At 36.0% G+C, this 27,179-nt stretch overlaps 1 protein-coding gene across 7 annotated transcripts in view; it reads right to left on the reverse strand.

Annotated features, from left to right (window-relative positions):
- Positions 1–27,179, reverse strand: part of LOC106874430 (1-phosphatidylinositol 4,5-bisphosphate phosphodiesterase epsilon-1) — a 1,217,386-nt gene that overhangs the window by 6,510 nt on the left and 1,183,697 nt on the right. For all 7 annotated transcript variants that reach the window (XM_089347149.1, XM_052978429.2, XM_052978428.2 and 4 more), the window contains one exon: positions 14,581–14,719. In XM_089347149.1, the coding sequence (XP_089203275.1) occupies positions 14,581–14,719 (139 nt within the window). The remainder of the gene's footprint in view (positions 1–14,580; positions 14,720–27,179) is intronic.

Here is a 27,179-nt window from a genome sequence, read left to right on the forward strand (position 1 = left end):
TCTGTCAAACGTTAGTGATTATATCAATAAATCAATCAATAAGACAATAAACAAACAATGATTTGAAAAATAAAAACAAAATATAAAAAAGCAAAAACCCAAAGCAGATCACGTAGCTTGTGTGTCATAATGATGAATAGTCATGAATAAGATCAAAGCCCCATGCAATGAAAGACATGATCATGCTAAAAGTATAAATAATTTAATTTCCTAAGAAGCTGGCTAATATCCTTTCATTTATATATTTACTATACATGGTGGTTGATGGCAGAATTGTCAGAACATTGAACTTTACTGTGTTCACTTACAATCTGTATTCCAATCCCACCAAGCTTACTTTGCTGCCCATTTTCCCAGGGGTGATAAAATAAGTACCAGTCAAGTACTGAAATTGGTATAATTAACTTTTCCTTTCTCAAAATGTGTGGCCTTGTGCCTATGTTATTAGGATATATTAGGATATATTAGTAAAGGCCATAGGGTGGAAGAACTGGTAAAGAGTGGTACTAAATGCCTTATGGTATTTAGTTATGTCCCTTTATACTGTGAGTTCAAATTCTTGCCAAGTTCAGCTTTGCTTCACTTTCTTTCATGTTTGATAAAATATGATTCTGATTCAATTCCTTGTTTCCTCCCACATCTTGTATGCTGCTAGTCTGGGAAAATGTTGTTTTACTGTAAAAGTGGCAGATTTACATGAATGGTAGAGAAAAGAACATGCAATATTTTGTTATTTTTCTTTAGGCTTTTGAATTCAGTTGTTTTTATGCTCATGTTTTTTTCTGCTTTGTGTGTAAGTCTCTATGTGGTCATTCAGCTTGCTAGAAATAGAAGCCACATCTCTATCAAATTACATCCAGCATTTTAAAAGATAAAGGACATATTTGATAATACATTCTTGAATATCTGAAAGAAATAAAGACAAGGTGCTTATGGCTGGAACAACTTGATCATAGATCTAGTAAATCGGGGCCGGCTAAACAACAAAATTATCTTCTGTTTTGCAGGATTGACAAAATTAGTTGTATGAGTTGATTTTTTATTAACTACTGTCACTCCCCACCACAAAAAAAAAAAAAGAAAAATGTTACCGCTCTACCAAAGTTAGTTGCTACTGGTCTGTAGTTGACAACCTTTTTGACATTGTAATGCACTGATGATTTAAAAAATGACTGGCACTTATTCACATGGTAAGTTTTGAAAACAAAAATATTTTAAAGTTAAAATTTAGAAAAAGAATATATTTAGTCATTAAACTCATGTGTAGCAGCATGGTTCAGATAATTTAATTTTTTTGTTCTGTCATAAAAGAAACAAAATGCCCAGCTTTGTTGTAGAGTGAAGTTTACTCTTGGTGACAGCACAAAAGATTGAGTATCAAGTCAATTTTGACTTTGAGTAAGGTGGAAACGTCACCTGATGTGGTGGATTTACAAAGTTTTCTTATTGATATTTGATAGAATATGCTAAAAAATATGAATACAGATACTGCTAGTCATTTGAGAAGCCACCAATAGAATGAACAATAAAAGAATGGCAAAAACAGAAACAGTTACTTAGTGGACAACTCATGACATAAATTTAAAGTGAATTTAATAGCTTTTTATTAAATGGCTTTTCCATGATGTAGTTATTCAGTTTCAACATATATTCTCAAGTATGGCTCCAAAACAAAAACATAAACAACTGAAATCTTTATCATGCACAAAATGCAATTTCCAGAATGGCATTGCTAAATGACCTAAATTGGAACGAAGAACAGACATGGATATTTGATCCTAAAACATTTGGTGATGTTAGATCAACAAAGATTTTTATTTAATTAAGGAAAATTAGTGAAGCTCTACAAAATATTTTGTTAATTCATGAGACATGAGCTACGTATGTGAATAAGAATAAAAATTGACCAGCAAATGTTCAGCAGTTATGATGAGGAGGCTATAGTTACTCATAGATTTATCGTTGAAGAAAGAGACCTAATTTTAAATTGGGATTGATATTCCAGCTACCAATAACTGCAGCTGCCTAAGGATCTAAAACCATTGCTGTCAAAGCTTCAGGGTATCAAAACACACTGCACTGTTACTCTTGCAATCACCACAGATAATTCTTTTAAAAGAGAAAAATGCCTTCTATGTATACATATGTTTTGCATATCAATATTTTAATCTAATGTAGGTTTATGTGCATATACTAATTTAATTTTAGCATAGAGAGCTTTTTTCACATATCAGTGAATGTTTTTGTATTGAAATGAATATTTTTTTGGTTTATTTCAGAATAACCAGGAGTGTTCATTGCTCAGGAAATCAAATGAAGTCAAAACATCATGTCTGACAATCTGCCAACAACATTCTGAGCAACATCTTTTTTTTTTTTATTACATACAAAGTGCATTCAAAATGTATCTGACTTTTCCTGCTAAAACTAATACTGTGTGGGTAAAATCCTTTGGGTTGAAGGTGACACCACCCTTCCTGCCCATGTGTAAAAATTTTCATTCTACTAGGTGGCATCAGTTCCTGGATGTTATGCCTCGAGTACAGACATGTAGTGTGTGCGCATTGGATTTTTGTTTTCTCAAATGAATTGAACAGCGATTTTGCATCAAGCTTTGCCAAAAGCTCGGTGATACTCAAGCTCTAACCATCCAGAAGATTGAGCAGACATTTGGTAATGATGCCATGGGAAAAACTCAGATCAAACAGTGGTACAATTGCTTCAAACATGGCTGCAGCTTAGTGGAGAGCAAGGCACACTCAAGCAGGCCACCCACAAGCTGAAATGTGGAGCTAATTGAGAAGGTTTGGTGAATAGCCATGAAAGACTGTCATGTAATAATCCAAGTAACTGCTCACAAGGTGGGAATTGGCACACAATCAGTGAATTCCATTTGAACAGATGATTTGTACATGCTGTGAGTGTTGGCAATATTTGTCCCCAAGGTGCTGATGGAACAGCAGAAGAAACTGTGCAGAGAAATTGCTCAGGACATGCAGGACGTGCAGAGAAATTGCTCAGACTTCATTAAGACCATCATCACTGCTGATGAGACATGGGTTTATGGTCTCTACTTGATGAATTTGGTCATCTTGCATAAAGATGAAAATCCATTTAGGGCCATCTATGTCTGTACTCTACGCATAACAGTTGAGAACTGATGTGGCCTACTGGTGTGAAAATTTTCAAGTATGCACAAGAAAGATGGCAAACCTCCCACCCAAAGGATTTTGCCCATGTGGCATTAGTTTTGGTGGGAAAAAATGAAGCTGGATACTTCTTGAATGCACTTTGTACATATCCTTTCGAGAAGCTTTTCTTTGACAAATTATTGTACGTAGCACATCTATATTATAATTCTGAATGTTTGCTTGTTCACACACTATGCCTTAGTTTTTTGAAAGAGGGGGATTTGGAGTGAGTGAGACTGACAGAGAGGGAGTGTGAGAGTGAGTGAAGCAGCAGATAGCTACTAAACCATGTGGTCAGTGGAAGTCAGAGGTGAAGAGAGAGAAAGAGAGAAATTAACCAATTGATAAGGGGAAGTACATGGTTAAAGAGAGAGAGAGAGAGAGAGAGAGAGAGAGAGAGAGTGCTTAGCAGATGAAAATTTTTAAATCATAATATATGGTGACTGGAAGTGAAATAAGTTGGCAAGATAGCCATGTGTGTTATTTTTTTTCAGTTTGCAATGGAATTGAAACTAATAATGTAAAAAAGAAATCATTGTGTATATTCTCTATGATTGTTTACAATGTAAAATAATTATGATAAAATATTGTGTAATAAGGAATATGCTATTATATATTGATCTTGCAGTTTCAACAGAATTAGATATTAATGAATATATGTATCGAGTATTGTATAGGTAGTTATTGTATATTTTTCTTTCATTTATTGCACAAGCACTATAAAATTTATATGCAATAAAAATGTAAATCATCCTTTCTTTCTTAAATTTCTTAATTTTTTTCATTCTGTGGAGATTCCATGGAGTCTACTAGTTTGTATATACATTATTATACACATTTTAAAAATATAATTCAGTTTCAAGTGTGTGTGTGTGTGTGTGTGCGTGTATGCATACATGCATGTGTGTCTGTACTGATCACTTATGTCATGCCAACTGACTTTATTATCCTTTACTGAGGTTACCCAACAAGATAGAAATGTGTCCATTGCCTTTTAGCAGTTGACTTTAAGGACAAGATCCTTCCTAACTGTATTGTCTTTATTTTCCAAAAACTGGGATTAGCGGATATTAATGAAGTCATCTCCTTGTCTTTTATGTTTTAAATGCCTTTAGAATGGTTTTGAAAGAGAAAGGGAGCTTCTGATTGCAAGGATAATCTCAGTTAATAGAAAATTTCCAACTCAGTATATTACTTTTATGAAACTCTTCCATTCGTGTATTAAGGATACAGAATACTTTGGTAATAGCTATATTAATACCATAATGTTTTGGATAGTTTGACTGTAATGATGATGATTAGCAAGATGATAATGTGGATAACATTTTTTCTAAAACATATTTCTTCATTACATAAAAATATTATAAATAATATCATGAAGAAAGAAAAAAGAATGAGAAAAAGGAAGGGAAGGGAGAAATGAAAAAATTGATGTATTATATCAACAAATGAGTATTGAACAGGCTTTCCATTAAATAGTAACAGAATGGAATTAAATTATCAATGAAACTAATAACTGATTTCATGTCTCTCTTTCTCTTTACCTCTCTCTTTTTCAATTATAGCCAATCTCAACATAAATTGGTAGGAAATACAAATAGACACATTACATTTCATTGTTCTGATTAGTCAGTGACCCTGTTTACAGCTCAGATATAATCCACATTGGAGAACTGCTCACATATTTGGGACAGTACATACAGCTGCAACATACATCTTCATCTTATATTACATTGAAAAGAAGATAAGGACCATTCATCTGATTGGTAATACTTTCTCACCAACATACTACAACTTCTTGCTCTGAAACATGCTCTTTCTACTTTCTACTTCTATTGCTGCTTCAGTAATCTTTCCACATATGAAGTACTTTGTTATTTAAGTGGAATAAATTATAGACACAGGTATATCTCTGTGCTTAAGAATTTCACTTTGCAACCATATAGTTTTAGGTTCTGTTCAACTGTGCAGCAACTTATGCAAGTGTCTTTTACCATTGAATTGGTTTGACCAATTCCTTGGGGTGAAATTGGTTGGCAAGAACTTTATAGAAGCCTTCGTTTCTATGTGTGTTTCTGCATGAGAGTTGTCAGTTACACTTCTAGCATGAGATTGTCTGAGTGAAAAAAAATGTTTACACTCCCAATGTCTCTCAAGACAGTGGAATAACTAAAACCCTAACTTGTGAAAAAAAATCCTTTCTTGTAAAATAGGAAATTATTGACACAAAATGGGCGTCTGGTTTTTAATATACTACTTCAAATAAGTATCTATCTAACCTATGCCAGCATAGAAAAAATATATATGTAAAATGAAAACTGAAATTAGTCTGCCATGAAGAAGAGAAAGGTCTGAAATTTCAAGCAGAGGACTTGACTATAGAGAAATATAAGATTTGTTTTGGTAGTGAAAGTTGGGATATGGGAGGAAACAAATGTGAAGAAGGCTGGAAAGAAATAATAAAGAATAAAGTTGCAAGGAGAAATGCATCTTTGTAGAACAGGCGTGCTAGGTTTATCTCTATTTTTTTATGTTGGATGGTGGTGGCATTAAGGGTTTCTACAATTTTGTGAGAGACCAGGATACACCTCTAATAGCATTTCTTAGCTGAGTTGATGTTTTATAATGTCTTAGTATTTTAACATCTTTCCTCTAATATCAATAGGTAACTGACTATTGCACCAAATAGAAGTGAAAATTTTGCAAATTTGGCTGCCAAAATATCTCTATGAAGTGTAGCACTCACTTTGGTAGAAAGATAAAGTTTTCCCGATCCTCTCCAAATATACAATTCCTTAAAAGTTCATTATTTACATTTGATGGATATTTGTCTTCATCTTGCTTGTTGTTAGCACAGTATTTCGGCTGATATACCTTCCAGCCTTTATCAGGTGTCTTGGGAAAATTTCAAACCTGGGTTCTCATTCCTAATGTATTTTTTGATGTTGTTATTATAATTATTATTATTATTATTCAGGTCACTGCCTGGAATCGAACTCGGAATCTTGGGGTTAGTAGCCCGTGCTCTTAACCACTACGCCATATGCCCATAATAATAATAATAATAATAATAATAATAATAATAATAACAACATTGAAAAATACCTTAGGAATGAGAACTCAGGTTCAAAATTTCCCCAAGACACCTGATGAAGGCTGGAGGGTATATCAGCTGAAACATTGTATTAACAACAAACAAGATAAGGACAAATATCCGTCAAATGTAAATAATGTACATAATTCCTCATCTCTTAAATATAGAACTGTATCCTTAAAAGTTGTTCTCAACTTATCAGCAGTTGTACTCTTTGCAGTGGCAGAGTTTGCTTGAGATTGCCAGAGAGCAAGACTTACTTCACCTATGCTTTTAGTCTTCCTTCTGAGTTCTTGTAAAGTATGATTAAACACTTCAAACGCAAGTCAGTGAGGCATTGTACACTCATACCTTCAGTATAGCCTGCTTTGGAATCTCTGCCTCTCCAGAAAGATCATATCTGGAATTATGAGCAAGGTTAATTAACAACTTAAAAGCAAAATGAACAGTCCTATCATCTATGGCTAGAGTTGCAATCTAGTCCAAGTGTGACCACATTAGACTGAATAAACAAACTTTTTACTAAGATTAGATAAATAAAAACAATTTTATCAGCAACCAGGAGCATCAAGAGAAATTTCTTTGAAAGTCAAATGTCACCAGTTGTTTGATTATTGGAATTGTACATAAAAGATGTAAACATTAGATGTGGTTGTTTTGATTCGTGTTGTACTTGATATAATACATATTCTGTCAGTCTATCCTGGTCATTCTGCCAAAGCTGCCAAGGTTAAACAGAAATAACTAAAGGGACTGCTATGTAGTAGGTTGATCTGCTATAAATACCAGCCAAATGTCCTCAAGATCATATCTTATTCCCTTAAAAATGAAGGTATACATTAGAAAAAATGTTTCTTGATATGCCAAAAAGAAGGTAGAGTATGAAAATAATTATGAGATGTGGGAGGAGCTTCATAATAGTGAATCGAAAGGGAAAGAGAGAGAGGATTAAAATGCACATATGCACAACAATTTCAGTGTTGAAAGCAGATATAGAACAATAATGATAATGATATATAAAATGCATAAAACTTAGTGGGACCATATATATAGCTGCGTGAAAATTAGTGTTCATGCATTTGCGTATGTTTAAGGTTTATGCATTAATTTGTGTATGCATGATTTTATATAAGCATTTACATCATGAAAGAGGCATTTTAGCCATTTAAAATGTGCATAAACCGTGAAATTCATTTGACACCCAAAGAAATATAAGAATACATTTAGCAGCCTTTATGTTTTAAATGGCTTTTCTACGAAATAATTTTTTCAGTTTCACTACAGTCTCAGATCAAGACATTGTTGTGCAAGTATAACTTCAATATATATGTGTGTGTGCATGTGTGTATGTGTTCTTTTCGTCATGGGAGATTATGTACAAATATTTTGGCAACAAATAATATTTACAACTCATATATATATATGCACACACACACACACACACAGGATTTATGAATATCAGACAACTAAGAGGGAGTGCTCAATACATGTTGTAGAGCCTATAGTTTACTGAAACTGATGCTTTATCTTGTGACTAAAGTTTTGTGCCACTGCAATCTTCAGGCAAGAATCTTCTCACCTGAAGATGACAGTGGTGTGAAACTCAGGTTATGAAATAAATTTAGTTTCAATAAATCACTAAACTATTATATATATATATATATAAATAATATACTGCTCTGTGACAGAAAATTTAATAAAAAAGTACTTTATCTGGTGAGAGATAAATATTATTTATTTAAAAGTCACAATACATGTATTAAAATGCTATTAATAGTTTCATGTGTTGAGAAAATGCAAACATATTTTCCAGGTGCAAACCACATATCATAACAAACCAAAGAAATTGAATAATACAAGAAATGCGAAAAAAACTGAGAAGGCAGCATGTAGAAAATGCAGACAGCAAACAATGGAAAACACAAAATGGAAAATGAAAAGCAGAAACTAAAATGTAAAAAATTGAAAGTAAAAAGGTAAAAGAACTCTCCTCCTTAGACCTTAAATAATAAGGCTGGAAAGATATCAAGTCAGTCAGGAATAGGTCTAAGGAGAATAGCTTTTACTTTTTTATTTTTGAAGTTTTAGTACTATTTTTCATTTTCTGTTTTCTGCTTTCTGTTGTTTACTGTCTGCATTTTCTGTATGCTGCCTTCTTAGTTTTTTCGCATTTCTTGTATTATTCAATTTCTTTACTTCACTATGATATGTGGTTTGCGCTTGAAGAATATGTTTGAGTCTTCTAAACATATGAAACTATTAGTAGCGCTTTAATACATTGTATTGAAACCTTTATATAAATAATTATATATATATATATATATATATATATATATATATATATATATATATATATATATATAAAGTACCATAATGTCTAGACAAATAAAGAAACTCATGTACACATGTGGTGTGAGCATGAGCACTTATGTATATGCATCTACTGGAAGAATAAAAAGTTGACTGAGTTGCAACTATATACACAAGCATAAATACTTATGCATGTATAACATTACATATACATTTGTCATTTGATAAATTTGTATTTGCATACATGCCCTCACATACACCATTATTTATCATTTCTATTATATACACTCACATGAAATGTCTAAAAATTTACTCAGTTACCAAAAGCAAACATATACACACACTGCTCACTCTGTAATGTCACTGAACAAAAGCAGTAGAAATTATTTTGCTGTGTTGCTACTCTGTTAAATTTATTTTCAAATTTCATTAAAGGTATGTGGGTTTAATATCATTACATATTTATATATGCACTGAGGTTGAAAAGCACAAAGAAATCATGTCTTATTGGAATCAATATATTCATTTATTGAATTATACCTTGAATTTCATAGATTAAATTAATATTTTGGTAAAGAATTGGCAGTCATTTCTTTTTATACATGATAATTAACATTTATATAGTTTTTGCCTGGGTTGGCACTACTTTACTTTGGCTGAGTAGACTGCATGTGCCATATGCATACACTATATGCAGAGTAAACCTAAACAAGCAACCAGATTTACAGCAACATTCAATTCATGTAATCATGCATGAAACAAATGAAACGTAGAAGTGTTCTTAAAGAAATAGAAAATAAGCTTAATGACAAGGCAGATAACTCTCCTTTCCTCAGTCTGTCTATATGACAACTAGGAGAACAGAACCTATGATTATCTAAGTTGAATTGTCGATATAATTTCTTCCAAAGCAAACAAATGTGTGACTTTTTTAACATGTTATCCTTCTCTAGCAATGGAAAAATAGTATATTACAAAATATAACTTTGGACTGATGTGTGTGTTCATATATGTATTTTGTGTTTGTGAGTATGTATGCATACATATGTCTGTATGCGTAAGCATGTGCATTTTTAAGTGTGTTTGTCCGTGCATGAATATATTCTAACCTTCAAAAGCATGCTAATGAAAATGTATGCAAAACAAGACTATTGTGTGTGTGTGTATCTGTGTGTGTGTGCACATGTATGCATATGCCTGAGTGTGTTGGTGTGTGTGCATTGGCATGAACACAAAGCATATCTGTTATCTATGGTAAAAAAACATGCTTTCAAAGAAGTCCCTAGCTTTTTTTTTATTGTCAAAAATTCTATGAGACTCATTAGGATATTTTGTAACAATAGTAAAATTCTTAATAGCTATATACAAAGAATAAGATCAATAGTGGATATTACTAACAACTCTTTTTTTTTTTTTTTTTTTTTTTCATTAAGTTAGTACATTTTGTGCCATGAATATTTCATGATTTCAACTATGTTGGAAAAGCTTATGATGAATGGTAATGTTCTACAGTTACATCTTGGTAGAGTCATTGCAACTATTAAACGGCACATGCACTGCAATGTTTAATTTATTCTCATGTTATAATAATAATAATAATAATCCTTTCTACTGTAGGTACAAGGCCTGAAATTTGGGGCAAGGGGATAGTTGATTACATCAAGCCCGGTACTCAACTAGTACTTATATTATCGACCCTGAAAGGATGAAAGGCAAAGTTAATCCCGGTGGAATTTGAACTGAGAACATAAGGATAGATGAAAGCCACTAAGCATTTTGCCCTGTGTGCTAATGATTCTGCCAGTAGAGTTATGGAGAAAGTGATATGACATTTAGTCATGTCCTGAGTTCATTCAGATTATTATTTATCATTTAAAAAATTTTTTTAACCACTTGTCAGGAAGAAAAGGCTGTGCCCATGACCCTTTCACGGGGCTTCTGAAACTGATGGGAGGAGAGAAGACAGTATCTTCAAATTGAAGAGTTAGCCTAATGTTTGCAGCAGTGTAGAAACTGCTAAAAAGACCTAAAGTGCCAGGTAGTGGCATGAAAATAAGTAATGAATTAAGTTTACTATGGCGAAGAACCAAAACAGATACTGTATGGTATTTGATCTCATGTTTTTGCATTCCGTCAATCTGCCATCTTGCATTGGTACTCTTTTACCGACCCCAAGAGGATAAAAGGTAAAATTGATCTTTGTGAGATTTGAACTCAGAGTGCAGGAAGACATACCTTGAGGCATTCTATCTGACACCCTCACAATTCTGCCAATCTGTCAACTATACATAATTCAAGCCAGCAATCTTGTAACATATATTCAGGGTTCAAAGGTTATCAAGTTCAACTTTGCTTTTTGTCATTCCTGAGTTGATAAGACCAATGTAAAATATTGGGACAGATATAAGTAACTATGCTCCTTCTCCAAAAGTGTGTTACAAATTAGATGTCACAAAATATTTCACTGTACATTTAATGGAAACAATGATTCTACAAGGCTGCAAGTTATTTGAGTCCTAGCATCATATCAAACCACTCACCAAATAACTGTAATTCAAGAATTATTGTTTAAGATTTTACCAATTAGTAATAATTAAAATATGTGAATAATATAGAGAATTCTAAAGAGGAGAGAAAAAACATTCTGCAAAATAGAAAAAATAAAGAGAAATAAGTAAAAAAAAAAAATTTTAATTTAAAAATTATGCAAGAAATTGGAATAATGTAGAAATTAAATAATCAATGCAATTTACCTTACAAGAAAGAGGAATGATCCTCTTAAATTTTTTTCATTTACTTCAGATCATATTAACTACTCTAATTATTTTCAATTCTTAGAAACACATATGGTCGCTGGGGAATTCAAATGAAAAAGACATATTCCAATTTTTATTAGGATACAAGGATTGGAGGTAAAAAAAAAAGGTATTGTATTCCTAAGTAAGACACTTTTTTTCTGAGTAAAATTTTAAATAATTTTAAATGAATATGAATATAGACCTTAAGCATTTGACACTAAGTCTAAATAAGCACAATAAGTTAAGTATGCTTCCAAATGATAAACAGTGTTAATCTTGGTTCTTGGATTCCTGTAAATAAAAGCAATGATTAAATAGTGAGTATAATACACAGTCACATACACAAACAGCAATCTGTTGCTGCTGATCTTTTTGAGTAAAAGTGATAATAAATTAGTGGTGGGTAATAAGACACATAGGCAATAGTTTGAGTAGTTTGCCATGGGTCTACTTTGGCTTGCCTTAGCCTGCACACAGTTAGAAATAATCACTTAGAATGTTATAAGTCCTGAGGGAAGAATAACAGACACCTTGGAACTGTGAAGTGGCAGCTAAGAAAGCCTGAAGCAGTTTGATCATTATCCTTTGTCCACTCCTGATTTTATTAACAAACTGGTAAAAAGTATAGTAATAATATTACTTTCTAACATGGAAGTAAGGCTTCAAATTTGAAATTGAATACAGTTGAATATATCAACCCCTGTGCAATGCAACTGCTTTATTTTATCAACTATATAAGGATATAAAGTGAAGTTGGTTGTAGCAGGATTTGAACTGAGACTGTAAAGAACTGCAACTAAGCACAACTAGGTATTTTGACTGAGGGTTAATGATTCTATCAGTTCAACAATATTAAAAGAATTAACAATTATTGATTTTTTTTTCATGTAAAATGCAATTATTTAATTATTTGAATGAATCCTTAACTCAATGTGCTTGTTTGTTTTTTGGTGTCAAAATCTTAAAATCAATTGTATTTGTTTTTTTTTAAAGATTCCCTCTTTGAGAATAAAATTAAGTTACATACAAACATGAAATAAAATTCTTGTTCTTTAAGGAACCACTTGCAAGAAATATTTATAACTGTCACATTAAATCAGTAAAACCTTTTATAAATAATATAATATGCATTTTTCATGGTTCTTTAAAAGAAAATAGTTTAAAAAGAACATTTGATTAAAATGTAACTTGTATTAAAAAGGAATTTTTTAAAAAAGTGCATTCAAGGCATTTTGATTTAAAAAATTGTATTTCCAAATAAGAATTTAACAATATTCCACTTATTGAAAACATGTTATATTGGAAAAAAGAGTTCTGTGAAGTTATATTGAAAGATTCTTGAATACTATTACAAAATGGTTCCTCACACAAAGAGCTGAATGAATTAGAAAGTTTTTCAACTGACCTCCACAATATTTAGTCTTAAGACTTAATCCAATATCCTGCTATTCAAGGACCTATAACTGTCATTATTTCTTAAACAGTAGGGTCACAAAATTAGTGCTTATTCAATACAGAGTACCTGATTTTCCTTGCAATGAATCATTTCAGAAATAATTAAAAACATATTGCTGTTTAATCTTGGGTTATTGCTGATCAAACTGACTTTAGATCGAAAGGCGTTCTAGCTGTGATCACCCCACCATTTGGTTTTCAGACATTGTATCTAAGATCATAATATTTCTATTAGATTGAGCAACCCCATAGAAACTTCTTTTTGTTGATATAAATAGGTATGCTGTAAGAAGCTAAAAGGAAAAAAAATCCATTGTTTCAAGTGACACTGCCTGAAATCTTAATTTTTTCTCTCTCACAGCACACCAACACTTCTAAGAGTAAATTTTAGAGATTGATGTGTGTAGAAAGATCCATCCCACCTGTATGTGTGGTGGCAAAAGTGGAGAATGGAAATTTTTCAGGGTTAAAGGCATCTGATCCTCTAGACTAGTTGTCCCTATTTTTAAGGACTTTCTCTCTCTCTCTCTCTCTTTCCTTGTGTGTGTGTTTATATATTGATCAAAATATACACTAGGGAAAGCAGTCACCATTTTCTTTCACACTGGCCAGTCTGATGAGAGCGGTCTTTGGTATTCATTTCATTACCTAATATCTTGACTGAAATGGATCTACAATACTGTATACTTTGATGAATATATTCACTTTATTGACATATGTATATGACTGCTACATTTTCTGGCTTACAGATTGGGTCAAATAGAGTTTATTGAGGCAGACTCTCTATATTTGGGTACTCTTCTTGTCATCAACCCTTATCTGGTTCCAAGACAGATAATATGTCCTCATGGCCAGATATACCTTTGCAGTATACTGGAAATGAATGGCATTCATTTATAACAATCACCTGATGTCAAGACACATGCACATGATGAACTTCTTTCAGTTTCTGTCTACCAAATCCACTCACAAGGCTTTGGTCAGTCTGGGGGTTATAGTGGAAGACACTCAAGGTGCCATACAGTAGGACTGAACTTGAAATCATGAGTTTGGGAAGCAGAATTTTTAAATCAGTAGCCACTTCCTCACCAATAAATGTATGTATGTGTACGTGTATATGTATATCAAATGTTGTGCCCTGTTCTTGTAAAAAGTATCAAAGTGTTTAGTATACACTTCCATTCTTATAGTATAGTACATGCACACATATGTGTACATGTATGTATGTATGTATATCTATATGTATGTATATCTATATGTATGTATATGTATGTATACACACACACACATATATAATATATATACATATATAGTGCTCTTACGTCTGTACCATGGTTTTATGCTAATATCCATTCCACTGAAGATCCCTGTATTCAGTGTCATGTATGTTAATGTGAAGTTATGATACAGAAATGCATGAGTGTCTGTTTGTGCATGAATGCACAAGTCCTATATCGCTGTTTTATTTGTATGGTACACTTTTCACACCTAATACAGAATAATTTTATGTGAAGCTATTTTGTTTCCTTATAAATGTGTCTCACTACATTGTAATGCTTTCATTTTTATCGTCTTCATATCAAATACTTAAATGACTAATCCTCAATTCTTATTATTGTTATTGATTTCTCATTATGTTGACAGTTGTTTACTATTTTGTGTCTACAACAAATCGTCCTACCTTTTTACACAGTCTTGCACCTCATTCTTTTGTAAGGGAAGAATTACTTACCATCAGAACTGTTTAGAGAAGAATGATCAAATGAGGATGCTGCACGACCTGATCGTTTAGAACCAATTTTCTTAGCTATATTAGCTGTTCCTCTAGAAAGTGATCCCATATAGTTGGAACCCTTCTTTTTCTTATTATCCTGAAACAGCAATAAAAGAAATATCATCATCATCATAATTTTAATACTTACATTTCCATACCAGCTTTCATTAGATGAAACTTATCAAACCTATTGAGGCACTTTTTATTTTTACAGTTTATTTACTTCCTAATACTAACCCTCACCTGTTTCCAAATAAGGTAATATTTGCTGTAGTCAAGGTGGCAAGCTGGCAGAAACATTAGCACACCAGGCAAAACGCTTAGTGGTGTTTCGTCTGTCTTTACGTTCTGAGTTCATATTCCACCAAGGCGACTTTGTCTTTCATCCTTTCAGGGTCAATAAATTAAGTACCAGTTGCATACTAAGGTCGATCTAATTGACTGGCCCCCTCCCCCAAAATTTTAAGCTGTGTGCCTAGAGTAGAAAAGAATATTTGCTCTAGTCCTTCAAACAATAAACAACACAATAGCTGGGTGTGGTTTTGTCAGAGTGCATGGTGAATATTAAGACCTTGTTTCTATGCAGCATACAATCAACGTTTAGATAAAGGAAAGACAGAAGACAGAAGCACACACACACACACACACATACACACATGCATACACGTGTCTTACAAGCTTCTTAGAGTTCTCATCTACTACTTCAACTCACAAGGCATTGGTCAGCCCAAGACCAAAGAAGGCTCCTTTTCACAGTGGTATGCAGTGGAAATAAACTTTAAAACACATGGTTATGAAGCAAAATTCTTAACTACACAGTTATATATGTTTTTATAAACTATTAATAAATCCTGGAACCCTATGCATGTAAAATAAATAAATAAAGAAATAAAGAAAGAAAGAAAAGTTTGCTATAAAGTGAAAGATCATCTGTGTACACATGAAATCATTTCTGAAAAATATGAAAGATCATTGAACATTTATATCTGTGGCGGTCATAGCTGAGATGAAAACTCACAGAGTTGTAAAATTGGGTATAGGAAAGATATTAGATGTAGTTTGCTAGAGAGAAGACTGCAATGGTATGGTAATGTGATGCATAGGGATGAAGACAGCTGCATAAAAGGGCACAGGTTACTAAATGCGAATTGAAGCTGTGAAAGAAGGAAACCCAAGAAGACATGGAACAAAATAGTAAAGACAAACCTGTGCCTGCATCTGAGATACATATATACACACACATGTCTGTGCATGCCCACATCTACACACACACACACACACACACACACAAACAAGGTCAGTTATAAGACATGTGACATGAATTAATTACAATCTGATACAAAGTAGTGCAACTTGGGCTATATTTCTTTTTATTCTTATATTTTCTTTTTCTCCATGATAATCTAGAAGGCTTAAATCTGTTGAAGTATTTACTTGAATTATTTTCTCAAAGGACAACAGGGTATATCTAATTTCTGTTATCCCTTAACTGAAAATACAGTTGTTATTAAATTATCCTCTGATAAACACAGATTAGTAGAATGTTAAATGGCTTTAACAAAGAGAAAAAAAACTGTTTCATGTTTGTAGCAGGTTTTTATTTACATTTTTGTTGTTCTAAATTCCAGTTTGCTATTTGCATAAGCATAAATTAAGGGTGTGAGCATTCAAATTATATTGGAAATATGTACAAATTGAAATTTGTATCAAAATTCAAGGATAAACAAAAAAGATAAAGTATAAATTTGATTGAAAACTAAATGTTCAGTTTTTATTCAATTTTGTCAAAAATCCAAGTGATTGTATGTATGTATGTATGTATGTATGTATCTGTTTATATCCCAGTGTAGCATATCCCATGAAACACTGGGGTATGTTACTGCCAGGCACAGAGACTGGTTTGTTGAAAATGATGCTGAAATTCAGCGACTATTGGTGGTAAAGCGCTATGCCCACAGTGTATTGCTACACAGAGAACTGTCCACTGTGCAGCGAAGTCTAGCACTTGCCCACAATAACAGTGTAAAATCACTACTGCAGCGATCTCTCAGGAAGATGCAGAACACTTGGTGGGAGGATCTTGCTCGTGATGTTCAGGCTGCTGCTGATGCAAATGACAGCAAGAAGCTTTACCATCTTATGAAGCAAGCTTATGGACCTAAGAGCTCCACATCAGCTCCTTTGCTTTCCAAGGAGTCTTCCACTCTGTTTACTAAATCAACAGAAATCACAGGTCGCTGGATTGAACTCTTCTCTGAACTCCTAAACCATAAGCTAGTTGTGGATAAAACAGTGATTGATACTATGCAACAAAGACATCATTGGCTCTTTAAACACCTCACCTTCAAGAGATGAAGTAATGACATCAATAAATAAATTGAATCTTGGTAGGGCACCTGGAAAGGATGGAATTTGTGCTGAGGTCTTGCAATTTGGTGGTAATTACATCACACAGTCCCTTCATGAACTTATTAGTGCAGTCTGGAGGGATGGTGCAATGCCTAAGGACTAGAAGGGTGCAATGCCTAAGGACTAGAAGGATGCAATTATTCTTCCTCTATATAAAGGAAAAGGAACCAGAACAATATGTGGTAACTACACAGGTATTGCTCTATTATCAGCTGCTGGCAAGGTTCTGGCAAATATTCTTCTTACCCGTCTGAATGGGTATCTCGTAAATGATGTCCTATCAGAATCTCAATGAGGCTTCCGATCTGGTAGAGGGACAATGGATATGATTTTCACAGCAAGACAAATGCAGGAGAAGTACTATGAGCAGAATATGGATCTTGTCCAGGTATGCATTGATTTAACAAAGGCCTTTGATACTGTAAATAGGGCCTTTCTATGGAAAATACTTGGCAAACTTGGATGTCTGGATCACTTTGTATCTATAATTAAATCATTTCATGATGGGATGGAGGCTTGGGTCAATGTTGGTGGTGGCATGGTGGGACCCATTCCTGTAGAGAATGGTGTCAAGCAGAGTGACATCCTTGCCCCAACTCTCTTTTCTTTGTACTTTGCTGCTGCTTTTACTCATGCTTTTGCTAAGGTTAGCTCTCTGGGAATATATGTCAGATATTGATCTTCTGGCCGCCTCTTTAATCTTCACCGATTTGCTGCCAATTCAAAAGTTCTCCAGTCTATTATTCGTGACCTCCTTTATGCAGATGACTGAGACTTAGTCACTCATACAGTGGATGACATGCAAATACTCATGAATTGCATTTCTGCTTCTTGCAAGGCATTTGGACTCAGCATTAGCCTGTTGTAATGTTCCAGCCTGCACCAGGAAATCCATTTGTGAAACCAACTATCTTGGTTGAAGGAACAATTCTGAAGTTTGTCTACCTGGGCAGTACACTCAGCTGTTCTTGCTTCCTGGATGAGGAAATATCTTTCAGGTTGCAGAGAACAACTAATTCCTTCCGGTTTCTTTAGTCCTGTGTCTGGTCCCAGCATGGCATCGCAAGGCAAACAAAAGTTGCTGTGTACCGTGCATGTGTACTGACATCGCTCCTCTACTCATGTGAGACATGGACTCTTTAAAAACGTCAGGTAAGGGTCCTTGAATGCTTTCATCAGAAATGTTTCAGACACATTCTCAATGTTGGCTGGACCTCAAAAATTCCAGACACACAGGTCCTGAGAATAGCTGATATCTTGAGTATTGAGGTAATGGTGCACTTGAGGCAATGGTGCACAAGCACCGGTTACGTTGGACTGGACACCTTCTATGAATGAAGACTAGCAAGATCCCTAAGCAGATGCTATATGGGGGACTTGTGAATGGAAGGAGACTCCGGCAGAAACCAAGGCTGCGATTTAAGGACTGTGTCAAGTCTTCATTAAAGGCCTGTGATATGCAGGACACTGACTGGGAGAACAATGCCTGTCATCGCCATGGATGGAGGAAGCAGGTTAAGGAGGGGATCGACACTTTGAGAGAGCACATATCCTGTGTGAAGAACTTAAGCGAGCTGTGCAAAAGTGCACGGCTCGTGTAGTGAATGGGGAAAGCTTGGTCTGCAATGTTTGCAGTTGTGTATGCAGGGCTCATTAGCCACCAACGGAGCAGCAAATGCAAAATATAAGTTAGTCCTAGAGCGCACAATGTTCCTGACGGTGAGCAATGGTCTTCCTCGGTCACAAGTGGACGGCCATCATTTGTTTATATATGTATGTTTGTATGCATTTATATATGTAAGTATATATATCCATAAATCTGTTCATGTCTCTTTGAATTTGAATCATCATCATCATCGTTTAACGTCGGCCTTCTATGCTAGCATGTGTTGGACGATTTGACTGAGGACTGGTGAAACCGGATGGCAACACCGGGCTCCAGTCTGATTTGGCAGAGTTTCTACAGCTGGATGCCCTTCCTAACGCCAACCACTCAGAGAGTGTAGTGGGTGCTTTTACGTGTCACCCGCACGAAAACGGCCACGCTCGAAATGGTGTCTTTTATGTGCCACCCGCACAAGCCAGTCCAGGGGCACTGGCAACGATCTCGCTCGAAAATCCTACAGGAGCCAGTCAGGCGGTACTGGCAACGGCCACGCTCAAAATGGTGCATCTCATGTGCCACCCGCACAAGAACGAGTCCAGGGGCACTGGCAACGATCTTACTTGGCTTGCCGGGTCTTCTCACGCACAGCACATTTCCAAAGGTCTCGGTCCGTAGTCATCGCCTCGGTGAGGCCCAATGTACGAAGGTCTTGCCTCACCACCTCAGCCCAGGTCTTCCTGGGCCTACCTCTTCCACGGGTTCCCTCAACTGTTAGGGTGTGGCACTTTTTCACGCAGCTATCCTCCTCCATTCTCACCACATGTCCATACCAGCGCAATCGTCTCTCTTGCACGCCACAACTGATGCTTCTAATGTTCAGCTTTTCTCTCAAGATACTTACACTCTGACGGGTATTCACATTGACATTACACATCCAACGGGGCATACTGGCTTCATTCCTTGCGAGCTTACGTATGTCCTCAGCAGTTACAGCCCATGTTTCACTGCCATGTAGCATGGTTGTTCGTACGCATGCGTCATACAGTCTGCCTTTTACTCTGAGTGAGAGTCCCTTTGTCGCCAGCAAGGGTAAGAGCTCTCTAAACTTTGCCCAGGCTATTCTTATTCTAGCAGCTACACTTTCAGCGCACCCACCCCCACTACTAACTTGGTCGCCCAGATAGCAGAAGCTATCGACTACCTCTAGTTTTTCACCCTGGAATGAGATAGAAGTTGTTTCCTGTTTGTTTGCAGTCTTTATTGCACCTGAACATCTGCCACAAACAAAAACTAACTTGCTAGTTAACCTGCCTTTGATGTTGCTGCACCTCTTATGTGTCCATAGCTTGCACCGGGTACATCTTATAGAGTTACTACCTACTCCTTTTCTACATACTGAGCAGGGCCATCTACCTGAAGGGGTTTGTGTTTTATCTACCTTCCTACTTATTAGGATTTTGGTTTTAGCTAGGTTGACTCTAAGGCCCTTCAATTCTAGACCTTGCTTCCACACCTGAAACTTCTCCTCTAGTTCTGATAGTGACTCCGCAATTAGGGCAAGGTCATCAGCATAGAGGAGCTCCCAGGGGCAACCTGTCTTGAACTCCTCTGTGATTGCCTGGAGGACTATGGTAAATAAGAGGGGGCTGAGGACGGAACCTTGGTGGACCCCTACCTCTACCCGGAATTCATTGCTGTACTCATTTCCAACCCTCACCTTACTGGCAGCATCTCTGTACATGGCTCGCACAGCTCTCACTAACCATTCTTCTATCCCAAGTTTCCTCATTGACCACCAGATAAGGGATCGGGGGACCCTGTCAAAGGCTTTCTCCATGTCAACGAAAGCCAGGTACAGAGGTTTATCCTTAGCTAGGTATTTCTCCTGCAACTGTCTCACTAGAAATAAGGCATCAGTAGTGCTTTTACCTGGCACGAACCCAAACTGCATCTCATCTAAATTGATTCGCTCCCTAATTAGTTGGGCTATGACCCTCTCTGTAACTTTCATAACCTGATCTAACAGCTTGATGCCTCTGTAATTATTTGTATCTAAAGCGTCCCCTTTACCTTTGTAGCAGTTGACTATGATGCTGCTACACCAGTCATTGGGTATGACTCCTTCGTGTATCACCTGGTTCGTAATACGGGTGACTAGGCTATAGCCAACACTGCCAGATATTTTGAGCATCTCTGCAGTGATTCCTGATGGGCCGGGGGCTTTCCCGGTCTTCATACTCTTAATTGCTTTATCTACCCTGGTACTATCAACTCGGATAGCTGGTCCCTCTATTGGGTCGACATACGGCAGGCTCTCTTTCTCCCATTCATTCTCTTTATTAAGCAATCTATCGTAGTGGCATCTCCAGACCTCTTTCTTTGCATCCTCATTTAATGCAAGCGTACCATCATCCATGCGAACACATTTCTCTCCTACAACATCACTATTCTCTCTCCTACACTGTCTTGCAACACGAAATACCTCGAGTCTTTGGTCCTCACGGCGCAGAACATTGGCAAATCTTTCCTTATCTGCTTCCCCTCTGGCTAAATAAACCTGTCGCCTAGCCTCCCTTCTGGCACATTGGTACAATTCCCTGCTACCACCGTTCTTCCAGTCCTTCCAAGCCTGTTTCTTTTGTCTAATAGCCCTGTCTACCTCCTTGTTCCACCACCACGTTACTCTGGGTCGGGAGGGGACCTTACACCACCCACAAATCTGGTCGGTGGCTTTCAACAGGTTGTCCCGCAGAAATCTCCAATTGTCTTCCACGTTGTATGATGCTATATCCCCTTCTATTTCGTTAAATGCTTCAAGTAACTTGTCTCTAAGTCTCTGTCCGTTTGCAGGGTCTTTAAGCTTCCACACCCTTCTTCTCCAAGCCTGTCTAATTCTGGGCACCCATTTTGCCTTGATCCCAAAGTCGCTAACTACTAATCTATGTTGTGGGGTACATTCTTCGCCAGGGTAGGTTTTGGCATTTATAAGCCGCCCTCTTTCCCTATTTCTGGCGAGGATGTAGTCGATTTGGCTAGAGTGTCTGCCGGAGCGGTAGGTGACTAGGTGACTGGCAGGTTTCCTGAAGTTGGTATTGCAGACCATAAGATTGGTTGCATCACAGAACTCCAGCAGTCTGGTTCCCTCCTCGTTGCGGGAACCGAAGCCATAGCCTCCATGTATGCCATGGAAGCCTCCAGCACGACGTCCGACATGACCGTTGAAGTCTCCAGCCACAAAGAGAAGGTCCCTGTCACTCGTCGACGAGGTAGTTTGCAAGAGGGTGTCATAGAATTGGTCTTTCAGACCATCTGGTAGCCCCGGTTGAGGTGCATAGGCTGAGATGACAGTAGCTAATCTATGATGAAGCACTAGTCTGATCTTAAGTACTCTGTCACTTACTCTAACGACCTCGATTACCTTATCCACCCATTTCTCAGCTAGAAGTATTCCTACGCCCCCGACCCCGTCAGTGTTCCCTGCCCAGAAAATCTTGTACCTGTGTTCTTTGCCTGTGAGGAACCTCGCAGAACCTCCTCTCCATCTTACTTCCTGGATGCAGCACATATCTACGCGTCTCCGTTCAAGCATCTCAACAATTTCACCAGATCTACCTTTCAGCGTGCCGACGTTGAGAGTGCCAATCCTAACAGTATGGGTGTTGGGGGTGTGGGCCTGTAGCCTGGGAAGGGGAAAAGCAGTGTCGTGTACCTGAAAAGAAAACTTGCAATTGGAAGAATTCATAAGCAAAACAGTACCTACAACCTGCAAACATTTCTCAAACTTAATGCGCTACCCAAAGGTAGGGGAGAGGATGGCCAAGGCCACTAGATGGGTTCCGGGAGACAGCCGAGGTTGACAGGATGACAGAGGAATGAACTTCCGGTGGAGGGGGTGGGAGGGCGGGTTACCGTCAGCGAGTAGATAGGGCTCTTAATTGTAGATTTTAAATATTTGAGAGACAACAATGCATAAATCGTAATTTTTAAAAGAGCAATGAATTCTATGTGATTAGAATATAACGTAGCATGAATTTAGGAAGCTTAGAAAATGAATAAGCATGAATTTAAGACAACAACTGAATTCAATTGAATTTCATGGAGAGAAACAAGATAAATAATAGAGGGCAAACTAAAGCGCGAAGGTATTATGAGATGTTTGAGGCCGTAAATAAATAAAAATCTCTATCTTATCTGCATCTTGGAGATTTCGTCGTAGTATGTCAGCGAGATAATTTAGAATGGGTTTCTCATTTATATATAGCCAGAACCTGAAGACCTTAAGGAAAAACTACGAAAGAGAGAGAGAGAGGATGGAGGGGTAGACAGAGGCATGGCGGGAGAAAAGATCATCATCATCATATATATATATAAAGAGAGAGAGAGAGGGGGGACCAGTCAAGCAGCACATCACGCTGTAATTCTTGGGCTGAGAAATCAACACTTAAAAGCCATAATTTTAAGGAGCGATAAGAATTTTTGAATAAAGGAAAATGGGTAGGGGTGGGTAGGTACCGCCAGCGAGTAGATAGGGCTCTTAATTGTAGATTTTAAATATTCGAGAGACAACAATGCATAAATCGTAATTTTTAAAAGAGCAATGAATTCTATGTGATTAGAATATAACGTAGCATGAATTTAGGAAGCTTAGAAAATGAATAAGCATGAATTTAAGACAACAACTGAATTCAATTGAATTTCATGGAGAGAAACAAGATAAATAATAGAGGGCAAACTAAATCGCGAAGGTATTATGAGATGTTTGAGGCCGTAAATAAATAAAAATCTCTATCTTATCTGCATCTTGGAGATTTCGTCGTAGTATGTCAGCGAGATAATTTAGAATGGGTTTCTCATTTATATATAGCCAGAACCTGAAGAATATGCAGGTGATTTTGTATACATGCTCACTATTTGTATATATGTCTGTTTGTGTATGTACGTATGTTTTCTTATATATATTTGGGTATGTGTGTACGTATATGTGGATGTCTGAGTATGTGTGTGTGTGTGTGTGTGTGTGTGTGTGTGTGTGTGTGTGTGTGTGTGACTCTCTTTCCTTTCTGTACTACAAGGTTTGCTATTTATTCTATCTCTTAACTATCTATACAACTCCTGATTATGAACTATATATAAACGTTTCATCCAAATGTAAATTCTGTATTACTGAAGAAGTTTTAATAGAAAATTTCTTACATGTTTCTCCAACATGTACAATTCTGTAATTCCTCTTAGCAAATGAAACATGTGTATTGGGGAATAATACAAAAGAATTTTTCCAACTTCCTATTTTCACATACACACACACACACACACACACACACACACACACACACACACATTGTGATGTAAGAGAACACTCATAATGTGGAATGCATTGATAGAGTATCATACAGCTTAGATTTATATTTGTTAGACTTTTGAAGTTTATGGTTGATGATGAGACAAAAAAGAAAAAGATTAGTAAGAATGATATTTAGTGATCAATACATACATTCATAAATTATAGACACAAATCATACGAAGTGCATATAGTTGGTAGCATGAAGTTATAAAAATTTTATGATAATAAACAATATTAGACACTGACTCATCTAAATATAATGGAGCAAGATGATTAATGAAAAAATATATCAGTAATTTACTAAACTAATTTTTTTTTAAAGTCTAGAATCGATTAAAAAAATTTTTGAAATTCCAACATTAATATATTTTTGAGAAAAGGAAACTTTTTTAGTTCTTTTAATCAAATCACAAAACAATTGTTAATTCATTACAATATCTGCTTTCTGTTTCCATCTTTGAACTTATTCATTTCTGACTTATTCCCGATTCAGCATCTTTATTCATTACTCGTTAGTAATAACACGCCTACAGATATTGAGGTGAGCCAAAAATTTTGCAATATTTGCATACTTGCTAGTTTGCGTCATGTATGTCATGAACCGAAGCAGTTGAAGCTGTGCAAGGTATCCACTGGGGTTGGTAGTACCGTGGTAGTTGGTGTTGCTGACACGTTGTGCATTGCTTCACTCTGTGTATGATTTAAAAACTGTACACATGAATATGCAATGTAGTCTAATTCGAAAACTTATACTTTTTGAGTTCAAACTGGGCCATAACAATGTGAAAGCAACCAAAAACATGTGCATAAAGTGAAATCGTAGTTGATCACAGAACAGTAACCAGATGGTTCAAGAAATTTTGCTTGGGTTGCAAGTGGATTCTGAGGCTGTACTCCAAGCTTTAGGGGTAAATCTGGTGAATAACACTCAGAGAATATCAGGTGAGCTCAGTATCTCATGGATGTATGCCACTATGTAGCTAAAATACCCAGCATTGGTTAACAGAAAGCAAGCTCTTCTGCATCAAGACACCACAGGACTTTATACCACTTGAATGATCTGGAATAAACTCCAAGGAATTGAACTGATGCCACAACCAGCATGTAGTCCAAACCTAACTCCTTTGGATTATTACTTGTTCCGATCCATGGCTTACTTCATGTGCTTGTGATGCTTTATCAACCGAGAGGAGGTAGAGGCTTCAGTGAAGGAAATCTTCACCTCAGTGGACAAGAGTTGATATCAGTGTAGTGTCAAAGAACTGGCATAAAAGTGGCTTCAGGCAGTACAACATGATGGCCTCTACATTGAATATTAGGCTACTTTTGTTGTAACTTGATGAATAAAGCAATTAAGTTAGCAAATATTGCAAAACTTTTGATTCAACACAATACTAGAAGTAAATCATGATGCAAGAGAGATGATATGTCATTTGGTAGGTTGGAAGAGTGCGTGGGGTGCAAAAGTAGGGGGTATAGAAAGAGTGAGAGACACATGATGGTGGCAAAGGAGAGATAATGTGGGGGATCGGGGATGATCACTGTAAAATGTGGGGAAAGAGGACAGTATAAGGATGAAGGATGGATATCAAGTAAAATGGTTCTGAGCTCTGAGAAGGATTGGTGATATCAAAGAAAAGCTGCAATTAGAGAGATGAGGGTGATGGGGGATGTTTTGTGGAGGAAATTGAGTGAAGGGATCAGTTGTGCATATACTGTATGTACACATGCACAGCACTTCCAGAACTTAGTTTTACTGATTTGGGCAGTTTCTTGAGAATTGCATTTCTCTGGTCAGTTTGCTTCTTTATTATCTCCTTCATAAAATTCAAGGACTTGAGATTATCCTTCAACATTTCATCCCTTCATCCCATGTCTTTCTAGGTTTTCCTCTTCTACTCACTCCATCATTTTATACAGTTGCCTTCATCTATATGCATCACATGTCCATAACAGCACAATCTTCTTTGTTGCACATTACAACCATTTCCTTTTTAACCCTATCATGACCTATACTACATATGTTTATATAAATACATATAAGTACGTATAAATGCATATGTATATATAAGTATATGTGTATGTATGTCTATATATATGTGTGTGTATGAGTGTATATATACATGAATATACACATGTATGCATGTATATGCTTGTATGTGTGTGTGTGTGTGTGTGTGTGTGTGCATGTGAATATGTGTGTTTAAAATAAGTATATATGACTATGTATGTATATATATTTATGTAAATATATGTATATATTTATGTATGTATATGTATATACATGTATATGTGTGCTCACATATGTGTCTGTGAATAAAAAAACACAGAGCAGAAATTTCTATCTTATGTGATTTTTACTAGTATTAACGTCTTCATCATATATGGGAGACAACTTTGCAATAAAACAAAGATTTCCCAGTACTTCATGAAATAGTCACAGGAGAATAACTAAGTAAATTTGCAAGGATGTATGCTCTTCGACTTAGAAAAACTAAAATTGTTAAGAGCATAAAGTATTCAGTAATGCTTTCTGCATTTAGAACAATAGTTAGGTTGTTAAAATATTTAAGGTTGAGAGCATTGAAAGCTACATAGAAACAATGATGTGGTGGAAAATGTAATTTGTTGGCAGTCTTGTTGTCAGAGAAGAAAATGAATGGAAGAATATGCCGTTACCCCAAACCAACAGAATTAGTTACAGGAAATAATAAAATGTTAGTATATAATCTCTTGGGTAAAATCAAGAAAAGCAGTAAGTTACTTACAAATTGAGTTTGCTTGATGAAAATATTAGGGTCGATAAAGCTGGCCCTAGTTGCATGTCTATATAAAATTGCTTGTTGTTTAACCACAGGTCATCCAAAATCCAACTGACCTAGATCAAAAGCATTTTAGCTGCGATCACTTTTTGTTCTAACTTTTAGGGAAATGAAGGCGCACAGCTGAGTGGTTAGAATGTCGGGCTCACAATCCTAAGGTAGTGAGTTTGATTCTTGGACTGGCTGTGTGTTGTGTTCTTGAGCAAGACACTCTATTTCCCATTGCTCTAGTTCATTCATCTGAAGAAATGAGTTGCAATGTCACTGGTACCAAACTGTATCAGTCTTTACCTTTCCCTGGAATAACTTGAGTGGTATGGGGAGGGGAGGTCGGTATGCATGGGTGACTGCTGGCCTTCCATAAACAACCTTTTCCAGA

The sequence above is a fragment of the Octopus bimaculoides genome, chromosome 2 (assembly GCF_046866305.1).
Source record: "Octopus bimaculoides isolate indiv1 chromosome 2, ASM4686630v1, whole genome shotgun sequence".
NCBI lineage: Eukaryota > Metazoa > Mollusca > Cephalopoda > Octopoda > Octopodidae > Octopus > Octopus bimaculoides.